The sequence below is a fragment of the Psammomys obesus genome, unplaced genomic scaffold (assembly GCF_907164565.1).
Source record: "Psammomys obesus unplaced genomic scaffold, mPsaObe1.curated_primary_1811, whole genome shotgun sequence".
Lineage (NCBI taxonomy): Eukaryota > Metazoa > Chordata > Mammalia > Rodentia > Muridae > Psammomys > Psammomys obesus.
Window position 1 is genome coordinate 32864885 of NW_026585644.1, and position 13252 is coordinate 32878136.

Below are 13252 nucleotides of genomic sequence, written 5' to 3' on the forward strand. Positions count from 1 at the left end.
CACACACACACACACACACACACACACACACACACACACACACACACTCACTTACTCACTCACTCACTCGCGCTGGCACGCGCACGCACGCACGTGCACGCACGCACTCACTCTTTCCGTCTCCAGCCCGGCCAGCAGACCACAAACTGGCTGTCTGAGAATGCTGGGACAGTTACCGGCTCCCCGAGGGCTCCCTCTGCAGCCTGAATGCGCCTGGCTCAGACCCAGGATCCAGCGGCCAGGTGGCTGTGTGCCTTCCAGAGTGGCCCTGGAGGATGGGAACGTGCTTCCAAGGCACCTCTCAGGTCCTGGGGACAGGGAGGTCAGGGGCTTTAAGCACTTACATGTTGGTCAGAGACGATCCAGCAAGGACAACCCCAAGTTCTCTTTATAATGAGACAATACCCCAGTGGCAGATGCTAGACTTAATACAAACGTGGTTACTGGCCCATATTTGTCCCCGTGTTTGGGTCTGAGCAGAGCAGCCTTTTGCTGACCCTCACCTACTCTTCTGTGAGCAGGTTTCATGTCTCCAGGTCCGGCCTCCGACGCTGTAGTAGCTGAGCATGACCTTGAACTTCTGATCCTTCTGCTTCCACCTACCAAGTCCTGGGACTACAAGTGCAAGCTACCACGCCTGGCTTCCCCATAGGAAAACCACTGACAACGAGGTCTTCCTCACAGGGCACAAGGCTGGACTGAGAGATGAGATTTCTCAGAAGGCATGAGGTGGGTTCTGATACACTGCTTCCCAGGCACCACTGGACACAGCTGGCCCTCAGCCCCCAGAGCCCTGAGGGCAGAGGCAGGCGGGTTTCCAGGAAGGACAGAGGGAACTCCCTGAAAAGAGCCTTGGGGTGAGGGGAACTATGGCCGAGTCTCTTCCCTCCTCAGCGGAGCATACATTGTAGCTGCCTGCTGGAGCTGCGGCCAGCCTCCACACACCAGCACACAGCCAGAGCCTCCAGGAGGCCACCGCCCACCTCTCTTGGATATCTAGGGTCACCAGGAATGCCCCGGAGGTCAAATGGAAGTTGAGATTTGGAGTGTGCCTATCATGCTCAGACCTTCCAGGTTATCAACTCTTCTTTAACATTTCTTTAGTCTTAGACCTTTGGCATTTGGTCATCTCCCTCCCCCTTTACAGATCTACTCTGCTCATCAGAGCGGGCCCGCTTCCTCCCCACCTCTGCAGCAGCCTCCTAACCTCTCACCCCACTTCCAGGTCCTTTTGAACCACGGGGGAAGCTAGATGGAAAGTCCTCTTTTCCAATCACAGCCTGTCCGGCAAGCCCTGAGAAGGCAGCCAGGAAAGCCTGGTTTGGCCACCTGCCACCCACTGCCTGCCACATCCTTCCGCCTGGCTCTCTCCACTCCAGTCCGGTGGCTTCTGTCAGGTCCCTGATGCCCTGTTCTGTCTCACCTTGCAACCAGTCTGTCCTCACTACCTTCTTCCCCCAGCCCTCACATGACCAGCTGCAGCACATCCCTCCAGTATGACAGAATAGCTGGGGCCAGCCTAGGCTCTGATGGCCTAGCTCCTATGGCACAGTGTTTCCTTCACCCTAGGAGCACTGGCCTCTGTGTAGGTCAGCACATTTGGTTTTGTGGTCATTATTTTGTTTCGTATTTGAGAGAGGAGGCTGGCCTAAAATTAAGAGGCAGAAGATGACCTTGAACTCCTGACTTCCGTCCTTCTCCCAAACCCTGAGATTTGGATACTATGCCAGTTACTAACTACACTGCTCAGGGATTAAGCCCAGGGCTACTTGTCTAGCCCTAATGACACATTTGAAAGGGCAGAGTCTCTAGCCAACTGTGAGGTCCTTGAGGACAAGAGCCAGGTTTCTGTTCAGTATGGTTTCCACAGCCTGGCACGGGACCTGGCACACGCCAAGCATGTTTAATGAACACTTGTTAGCTGACTGAGTGTCTAAGAACTAGAATGCAGACAGGGAAACCCTGAAGTTCAATAAACCCTCAAGGTCAAAGAGCAGCCTTAGAGCTCTGGCTCCGTCCTGGCCCTGGGCAGCAACTTGGCACCTGCATTGGTGTGATCCCAGCATTCCGGAGGTGAGTCACAGGAGCACAGTATCTGGCTAGGAAGGGCTCTGAGCTCTCCAGCATACCTGCCATTGTGAACTGCAGGGAGCTATCTCTCCTTCCTCTCCTCTCTCTTCTCAAGCTCTCTTAACACTCCTAGGAGGCCTGGATAGCTCGAGAGCCACACAGTACACACACCAGAGCAGAGCACAGAGGCTCAAGAGCAAAAGCTAACCAGTCCTGGGTTGGAGAGGTAGCTCAGTGCTTGCCCAGCAAACATGAAATCCTGAGTGCAGTTCCCTGGGGCCCAAGCCCCATACCCACATAAAACAGGCATGGACAGCCAAGATGACTCAGCAGATAAAGGTGCTTGCTGCCAAACCTGACAATCTGAGTTTGAACCCCATCCCAGGTATTTACAAGGTAGAAGGAGAAAAGAGAATCCAAGTTGCCTTCCTTCCTCACGTATACTGTGGCAAGCTCAAGCGATACACATACATACACACGTAAATAAAATAGGTGGTGCATGGTTGTTCAGTCCCAGAACTCAGGAGGTGGAGGGGAAAAGGATCAGAAGTTTGAGGTCAGGGCCAGGCAACAATGGTGCATGCCTCTAATCAGAAAACAGGGACAGGCAAACATCTGAGTCTAAGGCCAGCCTGGTCTACATAGTGAGACCATATATATATATATATATATATATCCACGAACAAAAAGTTAAGTATTGGAAGCCAGAGGCCAGGTTTGGAGGCCAGGAACAAGTCACTTTCTAAGCTGTGCTTTCTCCCGGGACCTAAGATGGTGCTAGTAAAACCTCTTGAAGGAGACCTTGGAGGACCAGATACAGCAACAAAACGCAAACTGCCCCAGAGTGTGCTTTGCACATTGCAGAGTATCATAAATATTTGCTGAATAATGAATGAAAGATATTTCAAAATAAGTTTAGAAGCCTCTTTTCTGGAAATATTCCCTCTTCTGCATAAATATTAGGTTTGGATTCATGCAAAATGAGTTATGCCAGTTAATCAATTTACTCATCCCATCATACACACTTGGAAGGAACACTTTTTGAAATCAAAATGCACATATGCAAAACAACCTGGCAGGGCCCCGGAGGATCAAATGTGATAATGGAGGAGGAGGTGCTGTGTAAACTGTGAAGCCCGGTACAAATGCTAGCTGTCCTCATTACTCACTTGTTTACAGCTTGCTTGGCCCTGAAATCTCTGGCTTAACCTGAAAGAGAAAAGCGGGCAACTTTCCAAAATTCCAGGGCTGGGCCACAGAGTCCCCAGATGGAGAGCTCCGAGCAGGGCCGTGCTCAGACGGCCTCCTCCGGCCGTCCCCTCAGTGTCCACCGTCACAACCAAGTTGACTATGCAGTCAACCAAGCCAGGGTGTGCCAGGCAAGGCCTCTGCCCTGGGACAGGCAAACGTGGCATCTGTTGTCTTCATGAGCCAAGGCAGGACATGCGTAAGAGTAAGCGGGCCAGCTGGCAGTGGAGGGAAACTGAGGCACACAACCAGCCTACAAAGAAGGAGGGCACTGATCACCCCAGTCTAGCATCCCCGGCATCGTGCAAACCCACTGTTGCCTGTTGCCAGAGCCGACTATTTTTCCCCCCAGGAAGAGCCAAAAACTCCAGATTTTCATGTGGAATTTCTTGATTTTTTTTTTTTTTTTTTAAATGCTGGCAACTAATTTTTTAACTGTTTAGCACACTAGGTGTGCCAAGTAACCACGGGCACAGGCTGTGTTTGTCCAGCAGCTTCTAGGCCATTGCCGGGGCAAACATGGTCAGCTCCTACCTTTGCCCATCCTCCTGAAACTTGCCACACACCCATGTCTGTGATCCTTACGGGCTCAGAGGACCCAGAAGAGGCCTGCCTCAGGCTGGGACTCACCCTCTTCCACAGAGGCTCCACGACCCTCCTTGGTTGCGCAGCAACCATTCTCCACAGCTCTGGAAGCTTCCGGTGGGGTCTCAGTTCCCTCTCCTTCAGCTGGGGCCCCACCCTTCTGCCCTGCAGCTGGGCTCCCCTCCTCAGGTTGGGGTTCACTCCGCTTCTCCAAGTCTCCATTGGGTAACAGATCTGAGGGGCCAGAGTCCTGGGCCATGGGCTGAGACTTGGTGGTCACTGCAGGGTCCTTGGGGGTGTCACTGCTCTCCACCTGGAAAGATGAAGAAGGACAAACAGAAAGGATTAGACCTTTGAAAGCTTAAGGGATTTGTGGAGGCCCAGCAGGTGGGCCAGCCTGGTCCTACCACCCGTGGGATACCCCACTGTGCCCCACCTTACTAAGACTCTGGCTTCCCAGTTCTAAACAAATGATCCTGCAGCCAGCGATGTAGCCAGATGGTAGTGCGCTTATCTGGAATGCATGAAGCCCTGGGCTCAGTCCTCAGTACCATGGACACCAGGTAGGGTGGTGCATGCCTGTAACCCAGCCCTCACCAGGCAGAAGCAGGAGGATCAGAAGCTCAGGGTCCTCCTCAGCTACCTACTGAGTTTGAGGGCAGGCAGGGCTACATGAGACCCTGCATTAAAAAACTAAGAGCAAGGCTGGCAAGATGGCCCCATAGGTAAAGGTGCTTGCTATGCAGGCCTGGTTACCTGAGTTCAATCCCCACTGCGAAAAGTTGCCCTCTGACCTCCCACACACTTGGGTGTGTGCACCCATATACAGGTGAACACAGTGAATGAAAACATAACAAGAAACAAAAACAAAAGATGTTCCTCATGTTCCACCTTTGAAACTTCCTCAGGAAATTCGAATGCCACCAGATCAATTCCAGACGCCTGAGGTTGGCCTGACTTCAGCAATCATGGCCTTCCTCCTATGTTCCCATGGGGGAATGGGAGGGGTGGGAGTATCAAAGAGGCCCTCCGTAAGAGGAATGCTCTTATGAGCTAGCTTCACAGCTCTGTTTCCCAACTCAGGCCCCATCAGTTCTCAGACCAAGCTCACCAAGGCCCCAAGCAGTCTCCAGACTATGCAGCAACTATCCTAGGCACAGGCCTGCCTAGAAGGACAATACCTGCTTCACCCACTGGGGCCTGAGATCAGAACCCACTAAGGCTCCAACTGGTAGAAATCAAATCAGTAATTTCTCTGGCTGTCCTCACACGTCCCAGAACCCCACTTCCCTCTAGTATCTCTCGGCCTCCCTGGGAAGCAAAGGAGGAACCCAAGGCTCATTTACCCACTGTCATCTGCTTTGAAAGAAAAGGTGCCAGAGAGCTTGTGCTCTCTGCCCCCTACTTCCAGTGTGTGTGTGTGTGTGTGTGTGTGTGTGTCTGTATGTCTGTCTGTGGTTCTGTGTGACTCTATTCTTGCTCATCTGGAGGAAAGTGTTGAGCATCTTGGAAGACTGGAGGTGCTTGCTTCAGGGTCAGCTACCTTCACAGGCATGAGGGCATGCTCAGCAACCCTGCAGTTGCAAAATGCTCAGAGGCAGGAAGTACAGATCTCAGGCAGAACTGGCTCAGCAAGGTACAGGTGAGACATGAGCTGGGCATGGTGGCACGTGCCAGGAACCCCAGCATTTGGAAGGTAGAGACAAAAGGATCAGGAACTCAAGGTCATCCTTAGCTACATGGTGAATTTGAGGCCAGCGTGAGACCTGGTTTCAAAAACCAAAACAAACAAATAAAAAGAAGGCCATTTTCCACCTGTCAGGTGACAGTGCTTAATCAATGGATACTTCAGCGGAGTCTTTTGTTGTTCTTTGTTTCACATGGTCCAGGCTGTCTCTGAACTCATTATGTAGGTAAGGATGACCCTGAACAGGGACAGGTGCAGTGGCAAAGGCCAGCCAGGACAACATAGTGAGAGTCTATCTCAACAAAACAAAATAAATACGTAAATTTAATTAGTAATCAGACCTACACTAATATATCTTTGTGTGTCAGGGTCACATTTAGCCCGGGCTGGCCTCAAACACAATATGTAGCTAGGGGTCACCTCGAACTCCTGATCCTCCTGCCTCCATCACCTGAGTGCTGGGATTACAGGCATGTACCAACACACCCAGTTTATGTGGTGCCAGGAATTGAACCCAGGGCCTTGTACTTTTAGGCAAGTACTCTACCCACTAAGCCAGATCCCCAGCCCTGTAAAAATCTGAGTTACACAAATCAAAATGTTAAAAGACTGAAGCTAAGCTGGCAAGATGGCTCAGCAGGTAAAGGTTCTTGCTGCCAAGCCTGAAGACCAGGGCTACAAGACAGAAGGAGAGAACCAGCTTCGGCAAGTTATCCTCTGATCTACAGGCAAGTCTCTCTCTCTCTCTCACATATACACACCAAATAAATGTAAACAAGAACGTTTGGAGAAAATAATTGTTTTAAAGGTTAAAGCTCCTATATTAATGCCCAAGTATTTTTTTTCCCTGAAAATCATTAGTAGCTTGATAAATATCCTTTTCACACCCCATCCTCCCCCCCCCCCCCAAACAGGATCTCACCATGTGGCTCTGGCTGACCTAGAACTCAGAACTGCCTCCACTTCCTGAGTGCTAGAATTAAAGGCTTGTGGAACCAAACTTGGTCTTTCTAGACTTCTTGTCTCATCTCGGGCTGGAGAGATGGCTCGGTTGTCAGTGGCTCTTGCAGAAGACCTAGGTTCAATCCTACCAACCACATGGTGGCTTGCAATCGGAAGTCCAGTCCCAGGGATCCAGTGCTCTCTTCTGGCAGCATGTCCATGGTGATCACACACAGTGACAAAGCACTCACAGACATAAAATATTTTTTAAAAACAAAATAAAACAAGGTTTCGTATAGCCTAGGCTGACTTCAAATAAGCAAGGTATCCAAGGCTGGCTTTGAACTCCTGACCCTCCTGCTTCTGTGTGCCAAGTGCTGGGATACCATGTGTGTGCTAAAGGGCCGGGCTACCTTTTTAGACTTTTCTCAGTCACACGTAGATTACTCGATTATCCACACAGTCACACCCACAGCGAGATCCAAGATCGTGTTTTGTCATGCTACCCAGAAGGCTCTATGGCTCGCTTCTCCCCTGACATGCACGGCGGCATCCCTCCACACCCGTGCATGTGGCTCTGCCTCCTGGTTAGCGGATGCTCTGTGACTCACGCCAACCATGGGTACTGGGCTGATCTGCTTCCTGCTGCAGTGAGGCCCATCACTTCTAGTTCCTTATAGCCGAGCGGGAGGATTGGCTGGGCAGAGAGAGAAATGCCAAACTCCCTTCAAAAAGGCTGCAGCCCAGCACATAGCCTGAGAGGCGCAAGCTGCTGGCCCCTGACCTCAGCCTCCGTCTAAGGTCTGGGATGAGAACTGTGAGCCCACTGCTGTCTGGTAAGGAACCCTTAGGGGTGGTCCACAGGAACCAAGTCCTTGGGAAAGACCAGCAAACCCAGTTGTCCGCTGAAGGTCCCACCTCCTGAGGAGCCCAGCAGCTGGCCTTGCTGGCCTACCGGTCTACACCTCGGGCTCTTCATCTGAGAAAGAGAAAAATGGCGAGATACTGCATTACTGCATGCCTCAGCAGCTGGGGCTTCCAGGAGGCCGCAGCAGGAAGAGGAAATGCCTGGTGGGCGGGAGGTCTCCACAGGCCTTGTCAGACTGCTGGGCAGCTACATGAGGGAAAGAGGAGCAAACAGACGACCATCCGCTTCTTCGGCACCCCACCCCCACCCCATGTGTCTGATCCACTTCAGGCCTGAAACTGCACCTTGCACCTTCCTTGTGTCAGTCTGTCACTCTGCAAGGCTGAGGTGAGTCACGCATGAGAGAAGGGCATGCCTCATTGCCCCGGCAGACACTTTCCAGGGACCAGTGGTGCCAGCTACCACAAGGCCAAATGCACTTCAGGGAGGTGGGCCCAGGTTGCACTTGGACAGAGCCAATCTCTCACGGCCGCTCGCTCTCTTAGCCACTTGCTGCTCCCACAGAGCCACTTGAGACCAAATTAGAGGCTTACTTCTTGCCTGAGGACCACACGGCCTCTTCACCCAAGGACTCACTTCCTATTGCTGCCAACGCCACAGCCCAGGGAGCCAGAGGCCCTAGCTCTGGGGGCCAAGCTAGTCCAGCGCCTCTCTGCCTGGCACACTGCAAAGGCGCCTCCCACCAGCCCTGCCCAGAGGATCCCCTGTGCGGTAGCGGTAGATACACCGGAAGTGGGAGCCCGGACACAGCGGGGTGAGTGCAGTGGCTGAAAGGCCCACCCCTCCTCCTTGGGCCGAATCATCCTCCCCAGTCCCTCCGGATGCTGGGACTTCCTTGTGTGAATGCTACCCTCGAGCTGTATCTCCAGCCCCACTGCCACCACCAAGCTCTCTTCCTAAGCACCCTCTACTGCTTGACTCTTCGGTTCCAATTTTTGTTTCATTTTTTTCACATAGCCTCACCTAGTCCAGGCTAGCCTCGTTCTCCTGCTCCTCACCTCCCCACCACTTGCCCTCCTGAGTGCTGGGATTACAAGTGTGCACTACCGCACTCAGTGATTACTGATGCTGGGGGCGGGGCACTGGGCTTCGTGCTTGCAGGCACACCTTGCGCTGAGCTCCAGCTCCAGCTCCACCCCCTTTCCTTTTCTGGTTCTGATAAGTAATGACCTGGCCACTGACCGGGGGTTCAAGGGAGCTCATGACTCCTACGCCATAACCAACCCTTCCTTTTTTTTTTTTCTTAATTTTGGTATATTGATACAAATTCAAGTTTATTTACTTATTTATTTACTATGTATACAATGTTTTGCTTGCATGTACATGCCAGAAGAGGGTGCCAGATCTCACCATAGGTGGTTGTGAGCCGCCATGTAGTTGCTGGGAATTGAACTCAGGACCTTTGGTAGAACAGCCAGTGCTCTTAACCTCTGAGCCATCTCTCCAGGCCCCCAACCCTGCTTCTTAACCCCCAGTATGGCCCCTCCCTAGGGCTCTTGGGATATGGGTAACTGGGCAGAGTAACTCCACCTACAGGAGCCACCAAGAAGAAAGGAATGGGGTCAGCCGTCAATGGACCGAAGCCGCCCTCCAGTTTCCAGGGAGGAGCTGGGGGCTCGATAAAAGGGGCATTTCGAGCAGCAAGACCTGTATGTCCACCCTGAGCTCCCTCCCCTCCCCCAACCCAACAGCTCCTGGACTCCCGGAACACAGGGGATTGGTATGAGCCAGGTGGATGTATCACCGAGTAGGAGCCCAACCGCACTCCATAAATATTCCCAATAGCTTCATTAACAAAGACTAGGCTAAAAGTACCAACCCCGGCTCATGAGTCCAGAGGGAGCTTTAGTCCCACTGCCATGTTGGAGGCAAGGGTCATACCAACCGTTTCTGTTTACTTTACTTTGGACAGTGCCTCTGGAGAAGACAGCATCAGAGAGGCAACAGCAGCCGCGTACCCCTTCTCCTCCTCAGCAGAATTGTGGGGGTGGGGAGCATTCTGGAGATTGTGACTCTATGATCCCAGATTTCAGTCAGACTTGGTCCCTTTGCCATTGTCTGCCTCGCCAACCCACCATGCCTCATTCTGGATCTGTCATCAGCCCATGCCCACCCAGCTCCCACAGCCCTCATCCCACAGATGGCAGATGCCGACAGCTGTTGGGCCCAACCTTGCCCTGAGGACCAGTGGAGTCCATGTGGCATTCACTTTTCCAGAAATTCTAGTTTGCTGACCTTTGTCCTCCTGGCAGGAAAAACCCTATCTCCTCTAGACAACTTTCCCCTGCATCTCCGCTGCCCAGCACCCTTCCCAGCCTCTGCTTCGGGCAACACATCCTGAGCAGAGTTCACCAGTGGTTCCTGGCCAGGGAAATAGTACTGCTTCCCCTCGGGACATTTGGCAATGCCATTGGAGATGGGTGTGGGGTCACGGCTCACATGCTGGCAGCTAGTGGATGCAGGTCAAGGATGCTGTTACACACGCTACTGCCTACCATGTCTGGCCTTAAGGAATATATTTAAAAAAAAAAAAAACTAACAAAAAATATTCTGTGGTAGCTGGCTGTGGTGATCTAGACCTGTAATCCCAGCACTTAGGAGACTGACATAAGAACATTGCTGCAAGTTCCAGGCTCACCCCTGAAACAGAAGCCACCCCCATAGCCATTATTCTCCACCCCCACCTTCCAGGGAACAACACAGACACCCTGGGAGGTCGTGGGATAGGCCATGGAACCCTCAGCCTATGCCCAGCTCCTGCAGCCCTCACCACATAGATGGCAGATGTGGACAGCTGCTGGGCCCAACCTTGCTCCGAGGACCAGGAGTCCACTGTGGCATCGCCTCCCCCGCTCCATGGCAGGCCACACTGTTTACAGAGATCCCGTGCTCTCGTTACAGCATTCACCATGTTGGACCTAATGGCTTGTTTACCGTATGCCTCCCTTCTGGACTGTGGGCTCTGCCTTGTTTATCTTTTCCTTTCTCTCCAGCTCCCTCCCGAGCATCCAGCAAAGGACCTGACATCCATTCTCTTATAAAATCAATAAACTTAATTATCCTGAGGCTTGCTTCTGAGGCGATGTGCGGAATCCTAGCTTGCCTTGGCGCACACACATCCTTCACACTCCTCAGCAAAGCTCTCAGGAGGACCCAAGTACAGGAGGGCCATCTTGAAGGACAGCTGCCTCTCTGGCGCAGTCTCCCTCATAGGAAAGTAAGCTTCACAGTGAAAAGAAGGGCAGCCTCTAGCTCAAGGGGGAGCCAGGGTCCATCAACGAGCCTTCTGCAACCTGACTCTAATCACTTTGTGTTTGTTTTTATTTTCTAGACGGGGTTTCTCTGTGTAACCTGGGCTGTCCTGGCACTCACTCTGTAGACCAGGCTGGCCTCGAACTCATAGAGATCCACCTGCCTCTGCCTCCCTGAGTGCTGGGATTAAAGGTGAGTGCTGCCACCTGGCTTTTTGACTCTAACCAGTTTGAAGGCCCCTGCCACCCACCCCTTACTCTCCAGCTAACTTTGCTGAGCATTACTCTGTCTGGGCCATCCTGGCCCAGGTGAGGCCATGCCATTCAAATCAAAGACAAGTGTCACAATCTCCATGGGGGACATTGCTAGAATTCTGTTATAAGTATGTGTACGCATCAAGAGCTCCCCAGCCAGGTTTACAAGAGTAGAGGGCAAAGAGATTGGTGCACTGGGGCCCAAGCACCTAGGGTGTTCACCCCGGTGGAGAGGTGGGGGACGAGGTGAGGCAGCACCTTTCCTTTTCCACCCTAGCCACCTCCACCGGGAGCCCCCAAGATTTCCTTCTGCTTTCTTCAGACCTGCTGTTGTGCCTTCAAGTCTTCAGCAGTGCTCAGCCATCCAGGAACTCTGGTCAGTCACAAAGGCACAGACAAAGGGGTTCACCGATGCTACACGGCCAACTTCCTCGGTGGTGGCTGAGTGCCATGGATACAAGGAGCGATGGGAACAAACGTGCAAAAACTTAGGCCCTTTCCTAACTTCCTAGAGTCCTTCAGGCCCACCAAAGGCAGACCTGGCCTGGGCTCTTCCCGGTTGCCTTTGGTTTCAGGAATCAGTCAAATGGGTAAGAGGGCAGCCCTGCCCAGGGCAGAGCTGGCACTGGGCCATAACTGCCACGCTCAGCCCTTTCTGCAGCCCCTTCCCGGCAGTCCTCCACTGCAGATTTGCTCGCAGCTCTCTCGCACGCAGCAGGAGGGCCAGGGAGGCCCACCCCGTGCTCTTGCATAAGAGGTTCCCAAGGTTCCCCTGCTCAGCCTTCCTGGAATAAATGGAGTCACCAGCCATGTCTTTGAAATTAGGCCTCCGACTCCTCCAACTGCCTTCTATGCAGTAGAATAGCAAACGGAGGCAGCAGTATGGTCAGGACCATCAGGACTGGTGAACAGAGGATGGATTATTCTAGAATAAGCCAGGCCCGGGCCTGGATCCTGCCCATCCAAGTCCCTCCAGGTTATCCTCAACACTTTGGCCTGGCTCTGCCTCTTCCTCAGAGACCTTTCCTTGTATGGACTCAGCTAATAACTGCTAGATATCACAAGTCATGGCAAAGGGGAGTGAGTGGCCAACCCGGTGACCAACAGTTCCAGCAGGGACACCTGTCCACATGAGGGCCTAGCCGGGTTCTTTAAAGTCAACTGCAAAGGGTTTGGGGGTGGGGCTGGGGGTATGGCAAAGTGGTTAGAGCACTTGTTACTCTTGCCAAAAACCTGGATTCAGTTCCTGAGACCCACATGGTGGCTCACAACCATCTATATAACTCCAAGTCCCAGGGAATCCAATGCCCTTTTTTTGGCATCCCGGACACCAGGCACAGCAGACATATACGCAAGCAAAACACTCATAATACATAAAATAAAATAAGTAAAAAGCAAAATTTTAAAGGGGCTTCAGGGGAAACTGAAAGGTCCCTTGAAGGAACCATTATAAGTAAGATAGCCATGCATCAAAGGAATTCCCTTCTGCGGGATGGAAAGATGACTCAGCACTTAGGAGCACTGGCTGTTCCTCCATAGGACCCAGGTTCAATTCCCAGGACTCACATGGTGGTTCACAACCACCTTAACTGCAGTCCCAGGGGATTTGATACCTCTCCTGGTGTATGCAGGCCCCTGGAAGGTGGCACCGACAGACGTGCAGGCAAAACACGCATACATACACATAAACTAAACAGCACTGAAAAATAAAAGCACTGAGTTTCCTACCTCTGCTGCCCCACAGGTGGTGAGTTTGCAAAGAAAGGAAATGCGTCTCGGGTGCCCCCAACCCCGGTGCCATGCTCATCGTACCTCATCTAGTGTGACTCTAGAGCCTCTGTCGCTCTCTGGAGAGCCATAGCCTGTTTAACGTGTCCTAGCTCAGCAATGTCACCTCACCTTGGTCATTCACTGCCCTTCCCAAGGCTTTCCAGCTCGCCTTTCGTGTCTTTCCTGAGGAGGAGAGAGCTGCCATGTGTTTGTGTTGCTCTTCTTGCTAAAAAAATAGGCTGACAAAAGCAACCTAAGGAAGGCAGGGTTCATTCCAGGATGCCATTCATCATGGCAGCGGGAGCTGGAGGCAGCTGGTCATGGCCAGGAGGCAGAGAGGAATACTGGTGGCTAGCTGGCTTTCTCCTTCTCGTCCAGTTCAGGATCTCAGCCCATGTAATGGTGGCTCCCGCATTCTGGTTGGGTCTTCCAACTTCAGTGAACTCAAACTAGCACCTCCCTTACAGATGTCTGTCTCTGAGGTGATTCTGGATCCTGTCAGATTGGCAGCCGGTG

The 13252-nt window shown here is 52.4% G+C and overlaps 1 protein-coding gene across 1 annotated transcript in view; it reads right to left on the reverse strand.

Moving 5' to 3' along the window:
- Positions 1-13252, reverse strand: part of Dnmt3a (DNA methyltransferase 3 alpha) — a 77783-nt gene that overhangs the window by 42372 nt on the left and 22159 nt on the right. Inside the window, exon 3 of the mRNA XM_055626241.1 lies at positions 3949-4216. Coding sequence (XP_055482216.1) covers positions 3949-4216 — 268 coding nt within the window. The remainder of the gene's footprint in view (positions 1-3948; positions 4217-13252) is intronic.